The sequence below is a fragment of the Rhipicephalus microplus genome, chromosome 2, assembly GCF_043290135.1.
Source record: "Rhipicephalus microplus isolate Deutch F79 chromosome 2, USDA_Rmic, whole genome shotgun sequence".
Classification (NCBI taxonomy): domain Eukaryota; kingdom Metazoa; phylum Arthropoda; class Arachnida; order Ixodida; family Ixodidae; genus Rhipicephalus; species Rhipicephalus microplus.
This window is the reverse complement of record NC_134701.1, coordinates 44,457,786-44,471,322: the sequence shown is the minus strand read 5'-3', so window position 1 is coordinate 44,471,322 and position 13,537 is coordinate 44,457,786. Positions and strand designations below refer to the sequence as shown.

Here is a 13,537-nt window from a genome sequence, read left to right as displayed (position 1 = left end):
GGGAGACTCGTACAGCAATGTCTCTAAATGTGCCACCATGACTCGAAATGATGCTTTAAAAGAGGCCAGCTCTATGTATGCTCAATGTATGTCGTGACGGACACTGGCAATGTGCTACCAGCAATAGCACACGTGCACAAATCTTTGCTGCCCTTGAAAGCAGCCAAGATTCTCCATCTTGGAGAGGTCACCACCCGACGAAAGCAGGCTTTTTTGACGAACGAGGAAAAAGACTCATCATTTTCAGAAAACCTCGCAAGTTTATGAAAGCAAGCCAAGATCAGACTCGTCCTACTACAAGCGATGCAAAAAACACAAAAGCTCCCAGTATAACCTGAAGATGGTAAAGAACATGATGGTGAAGTCATCTACACACTACAGTTTGAATGGACGGCTTTCTCCTCAAGACAAGTTGCCGCCTTGCCAAACTTTATCGTGATTGGCAAAGCGCTCCAGCGTCTCTGTGTAATACCTCCTCCCTTCACTCGTTTCACAGCCCCTTTTCACTCGTTCGCATCTTGTTCGCAAATGTCCGCCTGAACTTCTGCTACTGTGTACCCAAACATTGTTGTGAGTTTGCCGGCTGTGGGAGTGTCTTCCAAACAAAAGAGGAAGAGAGGGCAGCGGGAACGAGAAAAAACCATTGGTGCTGGCTCCCTCGGTTATTCCATTGACCTTGGATATAGCCAGACGATCTGGTCCGGGTCTCCTTCATTTCTCACAGGACCACCACCCTAGCTTGGTGGTTTTCTCCCTGTCGATGGCAAGTTACCTTTGCGTCCATTTTTCTTTCTTCACAATTAAATATCCTTGGTGAAGATGGTTCCCATTCACAGCTCGATTAGAAAACCTGGAAATTTTTCAGGCTAAAAATTCTAGCTGGTAATAGAAAAATTTTCCAGGCTAAGAGATTTTCTAGTTTTATAATGCAGCAGGAAATAGAAATATTGCCAGCTGGGAACGGAAGAATTTTTCAGCCTTAAAAAATACCCAGATTCCACAATCCAGCAGGAAATAGAAACATTTGCAGCTGGGAATGGAAAAAGTTTGTTTCCATAATCCAGCTAGGAGTGGAAAAAATTTTTATCCTGGAAAAGTTTTCAGGTTCCACAAACTAGCAGGGAATGAAAATATTCATAGCTGGGAGTGAAAGAATTTCCAGCTTGGAAAAATTTCCAGGTTCCACAATTCAGTAGAGAATGTAAACATTCTCAGCTGAAAAAGGAAACATTTTCTGATGTGAATGTAAAATGTTCTAGCCTGGGAAAATTTTCAGGTTCCAAATGCAGGTGGCAATGGAAATATTTTCAGGTGGGAAATGGCCTCTTGCGATCCTTTAAAGAATATTGTCACGGGGTCGTGACGTGGATGAAAGGAGCAGACTACAGGTCGAATAATAAACAGTTTATTCAGGCCGAACTTGTGGCCACGTAAAAGGAAAGTTAGATTACAGCAAGACACTGGCACTGATAGCAGCGAGCAGAGCATCGGCCGTCGATCAACTGACAAGTGGCGAAGCGCGTCGGTATTTATACACTTGTCATCGAATGTTCTAACGTCATCCCTAGCTAGAACGTATGTTCCAAAATAATCTGTACAGTTAATGAAGTGGGCATGATCTTAACAAAACGATTTACTACGACCTTAAAGCTTTTCGAACATTCTAGGCGCCGTTTGCACTGATCGTAGCGTAACAAGGTGACAACAAAACTTGAAGAAAGGAACGTGGCATTGCCCCTTCTTAAAAAGGCATCGTCCCAATGCTTTCACAAAAGAAAAAGGTACAATAATAAAGACAATAAACAATAAGTACAAGCAATAAAGTACAGCAACAACAAAATACAATCCTCAGGTTTGTGCATGAAATGGCTTGAGACGCACGACATAGATGACTTCAGGTCATATTGGCGCCACCGAAAGTTCGTAATGCCAGGCTGGTACTCCAATAAGCTTCGTCGAAGATGGTAACGGCGGCTGTTGGCCACCTGCTGATCCTTGATGCGCAGGCGGGCGAGTCGACGAGCTTCTTCTGCGCTAAATGTAGACGGTGACATCGAGGTTTCCTTCATCAGCGACATTTTGCAGCATGGCATCGAGCGTCGTGGTAGGGTTCCATCCGTTGGTCAATCTGTATGGCATCATCTGCGTCGTTTTTTGTATGGCGTTGTTGTATGCAGAGGTTACGTGTGGAAAGATGGCATCCCATGTCGTGTTCGATGTCAGCGTAAATGGCCAGCATGTCAGCCATGTTCTTGTTTAGGCGCTCGGTGAACCATTTGTGGGTGGGTGGCACGTTGTTGTACGGCGGTGACTTGTCTGGCTGCGTGCCAAAATGGCTTGGGCGAGCTCAGCAGTAAATGTCATACCTCTGTATGTGATGAGCACCTCAGGGGCGCCGTAACGCAGGACGATGTTTTCGATGAAGAATTTGGCTACCTTACATGCACTACCTTCCGGCAGGGCTTTCGTCTCAATGTAGCAGGTAAGGTAGTCGGTAGCTATGATGATTCATTTGCTTCTGACAGCCAACGTCGGGAACAGTCCAAGTAAGTCCATACAAATTTGCTGGAACGGACAGCGAGTTGGTTGGATAGGCTGCAGAAATCCTGCTGGCCTTGTCCGTGGTGTATTGCGTCGCTCGCAGTCCCGGCATGTCCTCAAGCAATGAGCGACATTGACAGCAAGGCATGGCCAGTAGTATTTGTCTTATATTCTCACGAGTGTGCAGAAAAAACCAAGGTGGCCAGCTGTTGGGTCATCGTGCAGAATCTGCATAATTTTCAGTCGCATTTCCGAAGGCATGATGATAGGGCAGAAGAGAGCTTCTTCACATGGATGTTGTTCTTCAACGAAAATGACGCGAGACTTTGCACGATACTGGTTTGGCCCTCGAGGTACTCCACTAGCCCTCTCAGTTTCGGGTCGCCTCTCTGTCGCTCGGTAAAGTTGTCGACACCTATAATTCTCAAGAAGTACTCATTATCCTAGTCGTCCCGCGGTGGTGGATTGACTGGGGCACGAGACAGGCAGTCCGCATTGGAGTGTTGCTTTCCAGACTTGTACACGGCGGTAATGTCGAATTCTTGAAGTCTTAGGCTTCACCGTGTGAGGCAACCTGTAGGGTCCTTCAACTTTGCTAGCCAACACAGGGCATGATGGTTGCTCACAACTTTGAACAGCCTGCCGTAGAGATAAGGGCGAAATTTCGACGCTGTCCAGATGATGGCAAGGCACTTCTTTTCTGTTGTGGAATAGTTGGCCTCGCCTTTTGATAGCGACTGGCTAGCATAACTGATAACCCTTTCTGGGTCATCGGTCTTTTGCACAAGGACAGTGCTGAGTCCTATGCTGCTCGCATCGTTGTGTATTTCTGTTTCAGCGTATTCGACAAAATGCACAAGTAGCGGCAGTGTCTGCAGGCATCGTTTCACTTCTTCAAATGCTTCCTCCTGCGGTGTTTCCCACTAGAACTCAACATCAGTCTTTGTAAGGTTAGTGAGTGGCTTGGGGATATGGCCTAAATTTTTGATGAAATGCCTGTATAGGCGCACAGGTCGAAAAATCGACTATGGCCTTCTTGTCGGCGGATGGCGAGATTGAGGTGATAGTGCTTGTGTTCAGCGGATCAGGGCGTACTCCAGACTTGCTTATCATGTGTCCCAAGAATAAAAGTTCCTTGTATGCAAAGCAGCACTTTTCTGGCTTTAGTGTAAATCTTAAGCCCCTGATTGCTTGAAGTACAGATTTGAGGCGCTGGAGGTGTTCGTCGAAGCTTGACGAAAACACGATGACGTCATCCAAGTAAACGAGGCAAGTCTGCCTCTTCAAGTCAGTCAGGACCGTATTCATGACTCGTTAGAAAGCCGCATGTGCCGAGCAGAGAACAAAGGGCATGACCTTGAACTCAAACAGGCCGTCCGGTGTTATGAAGGCAGTCTTTTCTTGGCCTCTCTCGTCGACTTCAATTTTCCAATAACCTGTCTTTAGGTCCATCGAAGAAAAGTACCTCGCAGGCGATCTAGAGGGTCGTCTATTCTCGGGAGTGGGTACACGTCCTTCTTTGTGATTTTTATTAGGCGGCTATAGTTAACGCAGAAACGTAAATTTTTGTCTTTCTTCTTCACCAACATCACCGGCGACGCCCGTGGACTCTTTGAAGGCTGAATGATGTCATTGCGTAGCATTTCCTCGACTTGTTTCTTTACGGCCTCGTGTTCTCGCATCGACACTCTGTACGGTTTCTGACAGAGTGGCCTGGTACTTTCTTCTGTTACGATTCGATGTTTCCTGACGGGAGTCTGTTGAATTCTTGACTGTGACGAAAAGCAGTTCTTGTATTTCAGGAGCAAGTTTTGAGCTCTTCTTCTTCATGCATCATAAAGCTAGGATTAACGTCGGAAGACGGTTGAAGTGCTTGAGTCGTCATAGTGCACTTGGCAAAATCAATGACGGCAAAAACGTTGCTGGCTTCCACTATTTCTTTTATGTAAGCAACCGTCGTACCTTTGCTCACGTGCTTGTACTCGTTGCTGAAGTTCGTGAGCATCACTCTTGCGTTACCTCCTTGCAGCTCGACTATTCCTCTGGCGATGCAAATTTCACGGTTGATCAGCAGGTGCTTGTCATCTTCAACGATGGCTTACATGTCCGTTGATTCTTGAGTGCCAACGAAAATGCTGATTCTGGAGCAAGGAGGAATGATGACTTGGTCTTCTAGCACATTCAAAGTGTGCCTCCCTGAGGGCATGTGCGGTGGCAGTGCTTTTTCTGTCGATAGGATTATTGCCTCAGACCTTAGGTCGATGACGGTGCTGTGTTGATTAAGAAGTCCATCCTAAGTATCACATCCTTGGAGCAGTGCTGTAGAATTAGAAAGCTGGCGGGATAAATGCGGTTATTAATAGTGATTCTTGCTGTTCAAACACTAGCTGGCATTATTGCATGACACTCAGCGGTCCGGATTTCAGGGCCTTGCGAAGCATATTTCACTTTCTTTAACTTCATCGGGAAAGGCCCTCTGATGACCGAATAGTCGATCTCTGTGTCGATGGGAATAGTGATGTTGTGGTCGTCGAACATTACGTCCAAGTTGCTAGTTGGTCCTCGTGCATTTCGGTTCGGTCATGGGGTCAGGTCACGGCAATAGGTCAGGGCGACAGGTCACGACAACGTCGGTATGCTCCACCGCTTCCATGTTGCGTCGTTAGGTCGCCTTCAGTACGTGGGGTTTTATCATCAAGGCTTTCCCTGATTCGCCTCGTGCTCGGAAAGTGCCGTCGCATTGTCATTGGAAAATCTTCGGTAGTTCATCGCACAGCAACCGTACCTCTAGGGGTTGCTGCCCTTAGTTTCCTGTATAAAGGCTAGAAGACTGGCCCCGTGTTGGGCCAGTGTACGACCGGTGGTGAGGCGACATATAGCAGCCGGGTGACGGTGGACGAGATCGCCAGGGTGTCCACTGCGCTGTCGGCGATGTCGCAGGGTCTTTCACACCGCTGTGGATGTAGCGCATCTTAGGCGAAAACAAGCAGTCCATCTGACGGTATTCGCAGTGGCGGTAGGTGTGGCCAGCTTCTCCGCAGCGATAGCAGAGAAGTCGCTGGTCGGGGGCACGGCACACGTTAGTTTTCCTCGGAGCGTTGCTGTGGCCAGCGGGTGGATCGTATGGCATTGATGGCAGCGATGGAACTGCGATGGTGCGACCTCTTGATGTGGGCATGGAGAGGGTGCGTAGCATCGTGTTGCAGCAGCGTAGCTTCGGAAATTCTAAGCGATTGACGAACTTCTTCGCCGAGGATGTCAGCAATCGAATCCATTTGGGGCTGTGATGAGGGCGACAGGTTCCGTAGCTCCTCCCGCACAATCTGTTGGATGGTCTCACACAGGTCCTCTGTGCTGAGAGAATGAGCTTCAGCATAGTTGGGTGTTGAAGAGCGGCAGTCATACTGTCTTGTGCGCATCTCAAGTGCCTTCTCAATTGTCGTAGCCTCAGCGAGGAATTCGTCAACAGTGTTTGGCGAGTTGCGCACAAGTCCCGCAAACAACTCTTGCTTCACACCCCGCATAAAGAAGCGGAGCTTCTTGTCTCAGCCATGGTAGGATTGTCGTGACAAAATAGTTTCGTCATCTCTTCCGTGAAGATATTGACATTTTTGTTGGGTAGCTGCCCCCGGGTCTAAAGCAACGCAGCAGCCCTTTCCTTGCGGGCGACGCTCATGAGAGTTTCCAAATTTGTGCCGTGAAAAAAATCCCAGGATCTCAGTGCGGACTCTCGATTTTTAAACCATGTCCTTAACGCATCTTTCAGATAGAAGTCAACACGGCCCCGCTTTTCTTTCAAGTCCTACTGGTTCAAGGCGACTACTCGGTCATACATTTCCAACCAGGGCTTCGCTTCTTCAAATGATGATCCGTGGAAGATCGGTGGCTCCTTTGGCTGGTGCATTATGACCGTGACGGGTGTTGGTATGGAGGCTCTCATGGTTGTGGCCGTAGTGGTGGTGGCCTTCAGCATGCGAGTAAAGCCCTGTACTCTGGAGGTAGCCCTTGTTCCCAACAGTTTGCTCACTCGTCGAGATTGGCAGGGATGTTCGGTTCACGGTTGGGGCTTGGCTCTCGGCTGGAGGGGGGCGTTCAGTACATCGACTAGAATCACCTCTACCAGATGTCACGGGGTCGTGACGTGGATGAAGAGAGCAGACTGCAAGTCGAATAATAAACTGTTTATTCAGGCCACGTAAAAGGAAAGTTAGATTATAGCAAGACACTGGCACTGATAGCGGCGAGCAGAGAATCGGCCGTCAATCAACTAACAAGCGGCGAAGCGCGTCGGCATAATACACTTGCCATCGAATGTTCTAGGGTTATCGCTAGCGGCGACATAGGTTCCAGAATGATCTGTAATGTTCACAAAGTGGCCGTAATCTTAACAAAACGATCTACTATGGCCTCGAAGCTTTTTGAACATCCTAGGCGCAGTTTGCACTGAAATAGTGTAACGGTGTGATAACAAAACTTCAAGATAGAAACGTGGCAATATCCAGTTTTTCACCTCACTGCTATTGCAGACATATTAGAATATACAGGACCTGTTCATTCAAATCACTCAACACAGCTTGAGAAAATGGTGTTGAAACTTAACAATATTTATTTGAACTCTTGTAGCAAGTGCTGCTCGAACATATCTCGATATGTGAAATGAGTTGCTTACATGCTTGTACACCACCTGAAAAATGTATTCATGCATTGTGAGCACACATTAAAACCACGACATATAAAATGCAATTCTAGCAAAAGTATAACTGAACCAACCCGCATGAACAGCATCAATAGAGCTTTGCAAAGCAGTACAATACACCTTTATCATACACCCAAAACAATAGTAGCAGTGCAAAGAAACATTTTCTTTTAGGAAAGATCTGATGGGCACTGTGGTTTACACTGCAGGTGCTATGCAACAATTATTTTTTATCCTCCATAAACCAGTCTGAATGAACGTCAAATCAATTGACATGCACATACGTAATTACTGGCGTTAGTTCCAAAGACCCATGCACGTCATTGGCGCAAGCATTGAACAGCTCATTAATATTGGTGACAAAGTCTTTTTGCGCAAACCCGCCTGTTTCGGGCATATAGAAACATTGTGTACAAACATTCAGGTGAAATGTGCACTTATACTTGAAATATATAGGTGCAAAAGTTACCTCACAAACGGAAGGCTCAAAGTTGACATAATTGATATTCCTCAATCGGTGCTCAGTCCAATACATTGAGCACAGTACAGCAGTACAAACCACTCTAACATACTGGGATCACTCGTAACACTTTCTAAAGGTACGATTGAACCGTTTCATACCGTTTCAAGGTACGATTTCATACCGTTCTAAAGGTACGATTGAACCGTTTCAAGGAAAATCACTAGACTAGCGTACACTAAGTGCAAACATGTGCAAGTCGCTCCGCGACTACCTGCTATATGTGTTGTACGAAACTGCGGTGGCACACAATGATTTATTTGGTCTACTGGAGTGCTGTTGTTGATGATGTTACCTTAAAAAAAAGAAATAATAATTTTTTTATGCATTATGAATAGTAAAGAGTAAGGTACGACACGAAAAACTTTATTTAAAGATCCGGAGAAGTACCAACCCTTAGGGCGACACTGCGGGCCGCTCCCATGAGGCAACAGGTAGACCGAACCTAATTGTAACATCGTAGGCTCTCTGCGCAGCCCAAAGTTGATGCTCATATTCTGAGCTCTTGAGGGCCGAGCTCCATTTCTGCTCTAGCAGGTCCTTATCTGCATGTAACGAGGGGCACCACTAAAGCATGTTCTCTAAATCACACGTTCTCTCGCAGCGAGGGCACTGCAAGTTGAAGTCACTTGTAAATAGACAGTGCGTAATAGCAAGATTCAGATCGTAAAGGTCATCGACTGTGTTTTCGTGAGCTTTTTGTGTGCTGGAGGAAATACTCGTCTTTCCAGATAGAAGTGCTTTGTTAATTCATTAAATGTGAATAACGTGTCTCAGAACTCTTTAATCGTGTACCGTGACAAAGCTTTTCCTCCTGTATGGAAAATTAGCATGCGCGCTTGGGAGTGGGCAATGTCGTTGATGTTGGTGACTGAGTTCAGACTTGAACCCAGGTGTGCCGGGAACAACGTGATCGGCGAAAATGCTGTAGGCCCTTGTGCTCCGATTTTGGTGTACATACGTTAAAGGACCCCAAATGGTCGAAATTTCTGGAGCCCTCCACTACGGCGTCTCGCATAATCATATGGTGGTTTTGGGACTTTTTGTCATTTGTGTCATTTTGTCATTCAAGAGCACCAACACAATAGCAACCTGCTCTGCTTTAGAAGAGGTGGTCCCAGGCAGATTTGACCTCTGGTATAGATTGTGACCTTGGCTATAGTGAGATCAGTGTTCATATTGTGCTGCATCTACAAAGCAGACCATTTGAGGATCATCTTTGATCTTCTTCAGGATCACAATCACTCTTACTCTACACCTTCCCTCATTGTGCTCCAGATGCATATTGCGAGGGATCAGTGTAAGAAGAATATTTTCTCTTTGCTACTTGGTCATTTGATGGCTTCTCTCCTCTGCCAGCACTGTATAGAGGCCCGAAATGGCTAAGATTCTTCTGCCTGCCAAAGTGCAGGATTGTCGAGCCACCTGGGCTGATTTCTGTGCTTCGATAATTTCATCCAGCGTATTGTGCATGCCTAATTGACAGCTAAAAATAGCAATAGAAACCACTGAGGAATGATATGACAATAAAGCTACTATTGCTACTGAGACATCAATGAAAATCACGGCAGCGCATTGTTTATCGTGGTTTGTGACTGCGGCATCAGAAAAAGCCTGCTAGAAAAGCTCACAAATATTAGATCGTGGCAGTCAAGGGTGAATTAAGGCTTCTTTTCACAAAGAAAAAACTAGTATTGTTTGAACACTATAGCCGTAGGTACAGCAGCTCAATGAGCAACTGAGCAAGCTCCTAGTTGAACGTCTACAATTCTAACATTTTGCAACGCCGTGTCGACCGGGTGCATGACTATACCACTATGAGGTGAAATAAAAGTAAGTTCTGCCCTAGCCATATATATATATTTTTTTTCATTTTGTTTGCGATTCCCAGTTGTATGGGGCACCTTAAATCACAGTGGTAAAATGTGTCCAATGTATCGTATGATCATGGTCGTTGGCAGGGTTTCGTATTGAGGCGGGGGGGGGGGGGGGGAGCAAAGTCGGGTTGCACCACTGCTTGGGGAGGGCAAGAGCGCTGGTGTATCTTGAGTGGGGGCAAATGTTGGTGTGTGTTGAGGGGGGCAAGGGCCCCTTTTTTACCCCCCTGCCAACGGCCATGCATGCATGTGATCAATATTCTGAGTCATCCTGCACAGCCTGCATTATCGAGGGGTCACTTTTCATTGCGTCTAGGAAGAAAAAATTAAATTTCGATATTCCATTTGTAATGCGCGGAACTTTATTAGCAAGAATCTGGAAAAAAAACTCACGTTACATTCAAGTGAACACGATATATACTCATAATCTATCACTTGTGTTTAGTGAAATTTTTTGTTTGGCCCAAATTTTTTTTGTCATCGAACCACTCTGAGACAGGAAAATTTGATGCTAAATAAGCAAACTATTTCCCAACTGAAGATGGAAAAATTTCTTGCTGGAAATGTGACTGCCAAACTGGGACTGGAAAGCTTCAAGTTGAAAACGGCTTTCCAGTCAGGAATCATTTCGATTCCAAGCCTAAAAATACCATTCCCAGCCTGGACAGGGTCTCATTTCCAGCCAGAAATGGCATTTCCAGCTGGGAATAAGAAATTTCTTGCCTGAACAGTTTTCTCCAGCTGAAATCCAGGCTGGAAACCCAATTTTCAGCTGGGGATTCAGATCCCATTTTCATGTGAAATTACAGTCACTCCTAATAAGATGCCCTATACTTTCCTTGTCATGATTGTCTGTTATATCGTTTTCACACTCGATTCTCATTCAAAAACTACAGAACTCAAACATTCATCAAACCATTTGCCGATGTATTACAAATTATCTAACTTCAAGAAAACAGAAAGTTGTTGTAGGTGGATCATGTTCATGTTTAGTTTCGGTGACATCAGGCGTACTTCAGGGTTTCGTACTCGGCCCACTTCTCTTTCTTGTGTTTATTAATGACATTTCGGATACAATTAAGTGTCGTATTAGAATGTTTGCTGACAACTTTGTATTGTATGCTGAACTGACCGACCAAACGGATTCCACCCAGCTTCAGGATAACTCTAATCACGTAGAGGTATGGTGTAAAACTAATGATATGGTAATAAATACTAATAAATGCGTTCACATCAGTTTAACCAAAATGGTCAATAGGTTTACAAATCAGTACATCTTAAACAATGAAGTTATTAGGAAAGAACACAAATACAAGTACCTGAGTGTCACATTTTCTGAGAATGGGGGATGGTCTGAACACATTGCCAGTGTTCTCAGCAGAGCTAGAAGAACACTAGGCTTTTTCAAACAAATCTTAAACATGTAACCAAGGAGATTAAACAGGCCACATATTACGCCTATGTCAGAACAATACTGGAATACGCCTGTCCTGTGAGGGATCCCTTTCACAAAGTACACATTCATGCACTAGAGCGCTTTCAGTCAATAGCAGCAAGATTTGTTCTGCGAAATATGACCGAACTGAAAGCTCTCAATGTATGAAAAGAGAACTTAATTGGCAATACTTACAAGGTTGAAGACGTAATCTAAGATTCAAACTATTTTATTCAATCTATCACAAGAAAACGGGCATTATTCTTCCAGAATATTTAAAACCAGTGCATTGTCATTCCTCTCGTCATGACCACAAATTTAAAGTACGGCCATACGACCCCAGAATGGATCTTTTTAAGTATTATTTTTTTTTTCACAAGTCATTGTCGAATGGAATATGTTACCAGCTGATATTGTTGGCCGCAAGACTGCGGATTCATTGTATGAGGCGCTGTGCCCCCCGCAATAATGCCTAAGATGACACTGCTGGTAATCTTTCAAATAACAAAAGAAACAGTGTGTTTGTACAGCGGTCTCGGTGGAAGGCCTGAATGCAGTGCACTGCTTGCAGCTGTGGTGTGTGCGGCAAGGCATTTGCACGCAACAGTGACCGCAACCGGCATGTCAAGATCCACACGGGGGTCCGGCCCTTCCAGTGTGACGTGTGCTCACGCAAGTTCCGGCAGTCATGGCACCTGCAGTATCACCGCAGCACCCACACTGACTTCTGATACCTGTAGCCACAGGTAGGGTAGGCACAGACATTTGCACAACCAAAACGCATTTCGTCAAACTCTCGGAAAACTTTATTGTAATAGCAATTATCATGTTTCTTCGCATGTAATCCTCACCAAAAAATGGAAAACGGGTTTAAAAAATGCGGGTGCATGTTATTTGCAGAGGCTCTATGTATAGTTCTTTTTTCTTTTCATATAGTTACAGTGTCATAAAAAAAACTAATTTCATCTTGTGAGTAAAGGCATCAGACATTGAAAATATCAGTTTCCCATAATTCATATATGTTGTCGTCATGAATCAAGGAGTATGCTTGGCAGGGCTGTGTTTTTGTTATCTGCTTTCTTTATGTAGTAATAAAACTTTGGCTTGTCATCAAGTAGTAGTGGACTTATAGAACTTCGTCCTGGCACATGTAGCCCTAACTAGATCGCGCTGTTATGCTTTTTTATTCTCATATTTTTTTAATGGAACGATAGCTGCTTTGTGGGCCATTTTACTATGTATTGCCCGACAAAAAAAGAAATTGGTTAACAGCAGAAAGCCCAAGGGCGTGCGCATTTCTGAACTGGCAAACTGTTGTTGTCCACTGCAGTCTTGGAAATAAGGCATTTGCACCCCCGGTGAGACATAAAGATTGCTGAGGGTTTAGTCTGCATGTTGCAGCTGATACAGTCGATTCTGAATATATCAAACTCAGATATACCAAATTATTAGCTATATCGAACAGTTGAAGAATCCTCTTGATTTTTTTTCTGCAAAAGTATAAAACCGGTGAACCCAAATATTGAACTCCTGCACAGCGGGACATCTGCTATATTGAACGCTGCGCTGCCCCGAAGGCCAGAAAATGCATTTTTCAGAGCAAATATTTGTGAAGAAAACGCATCATTGGCAAGCAGCATTGCCACCGCTTGGGTACTGGGTTCTGGGCTCATCTCGCACGCCTCGTGCTGATCATCACCGGCATCTGCCTGAACGTTGCTCTGTCCTGATAGTGTTTTCATCATACAGCCGCCATCGCAACACACGCCAATAAACTTTTTTCCAATTGGTGGAGGGTGCTGACATCCCCGTCGCCTGAACCTGGGTGCTGCCATTCGTCGTCGCCTAAACCTGGAGCTGCCCAACGGAACGTTACCCCCCATCATGGCCACCAACATCGCGCAACCTGGCTCTTCCACTCCATCCTCCAGCACCCCTGGCGTTCTTCGCTTGCGAGAGCCCAAGGTCTTTAGCGGAGCTGATGAGACCGAGGTGGAAGACTGGTTCACCCACTACCAACTGGTGAGCGCAAAGAACAAGTGGGATGACGCGGACAAGTTGACTAACGTCATCTTTTACCTCGCTGACGTTGCCAAAATGTAGTATAACAACCACAAAAACGACATTACAACGTGGTCCATCTTCAAAACGTCATTTGCTGACCTTTTTGGTTGACCTGCTGTCCGCGAGTCCAGGGCCGAACGCTTGCGGACTCGCGCACAGAAGCCATCGGAAATGTTCACCGGTTACGTCGGAGACATTATTGATCTTTGCAACCATGCGAACACCGCCATGCCCGAGTCTGAGAAGATTCAGCACTTTCATATGATCTTTCATGCACAAAGCACTTGTTCAATAGCGTAAAAAAAGGATAGTCAGTTAAAAGTAGCATGCACTGAGACAACACGTATATGTTTGTCATGCATGATGTATGTAACAACATTACACATGATGATTTTTATGCATTA

The 13,537-nt window shown here is 45.3% G+C and overlaps 1 protein-coding gene across 13 annotated transcripts in view; it reads left to right on the top strand.

Annotated features, from left to right (window-relative positions):
• Positions 1 to 13,537, top strand: part of LOC119169112 (uncharacterized) — a 64,223-nt gene that overhangs the window by 36,294 nt on the left and 14,392 nt on the right. For 6 of the 13 annotated variants that reach the window (XR_012893635.1, XR_012893636.1, XM_075886407.1 and 3 more), the window contains 2 exons: positions 11,641 to 11,815; positions 12,865 to 13,091. Coding sequence is in view for 6 of the 13 variants with exons in the window: in XM_075886407.1 (XP_075742522.1) it covers positions 11,641 to 11,800 (160 nt within the window). In the remaining 7 variants the exon portion in view is untranslated. Of the gene's footprint in view, positions 1 to 11,599; positions 11,816 to 12,818; positions 13,092 to 13,537 lie in introns of all 13 variants that reach the window. The other 7 variants (XM_075886409.1, XM_075886402.1, XM_075886408.1 and 4 more) reach the window with 5 other exon arrangements.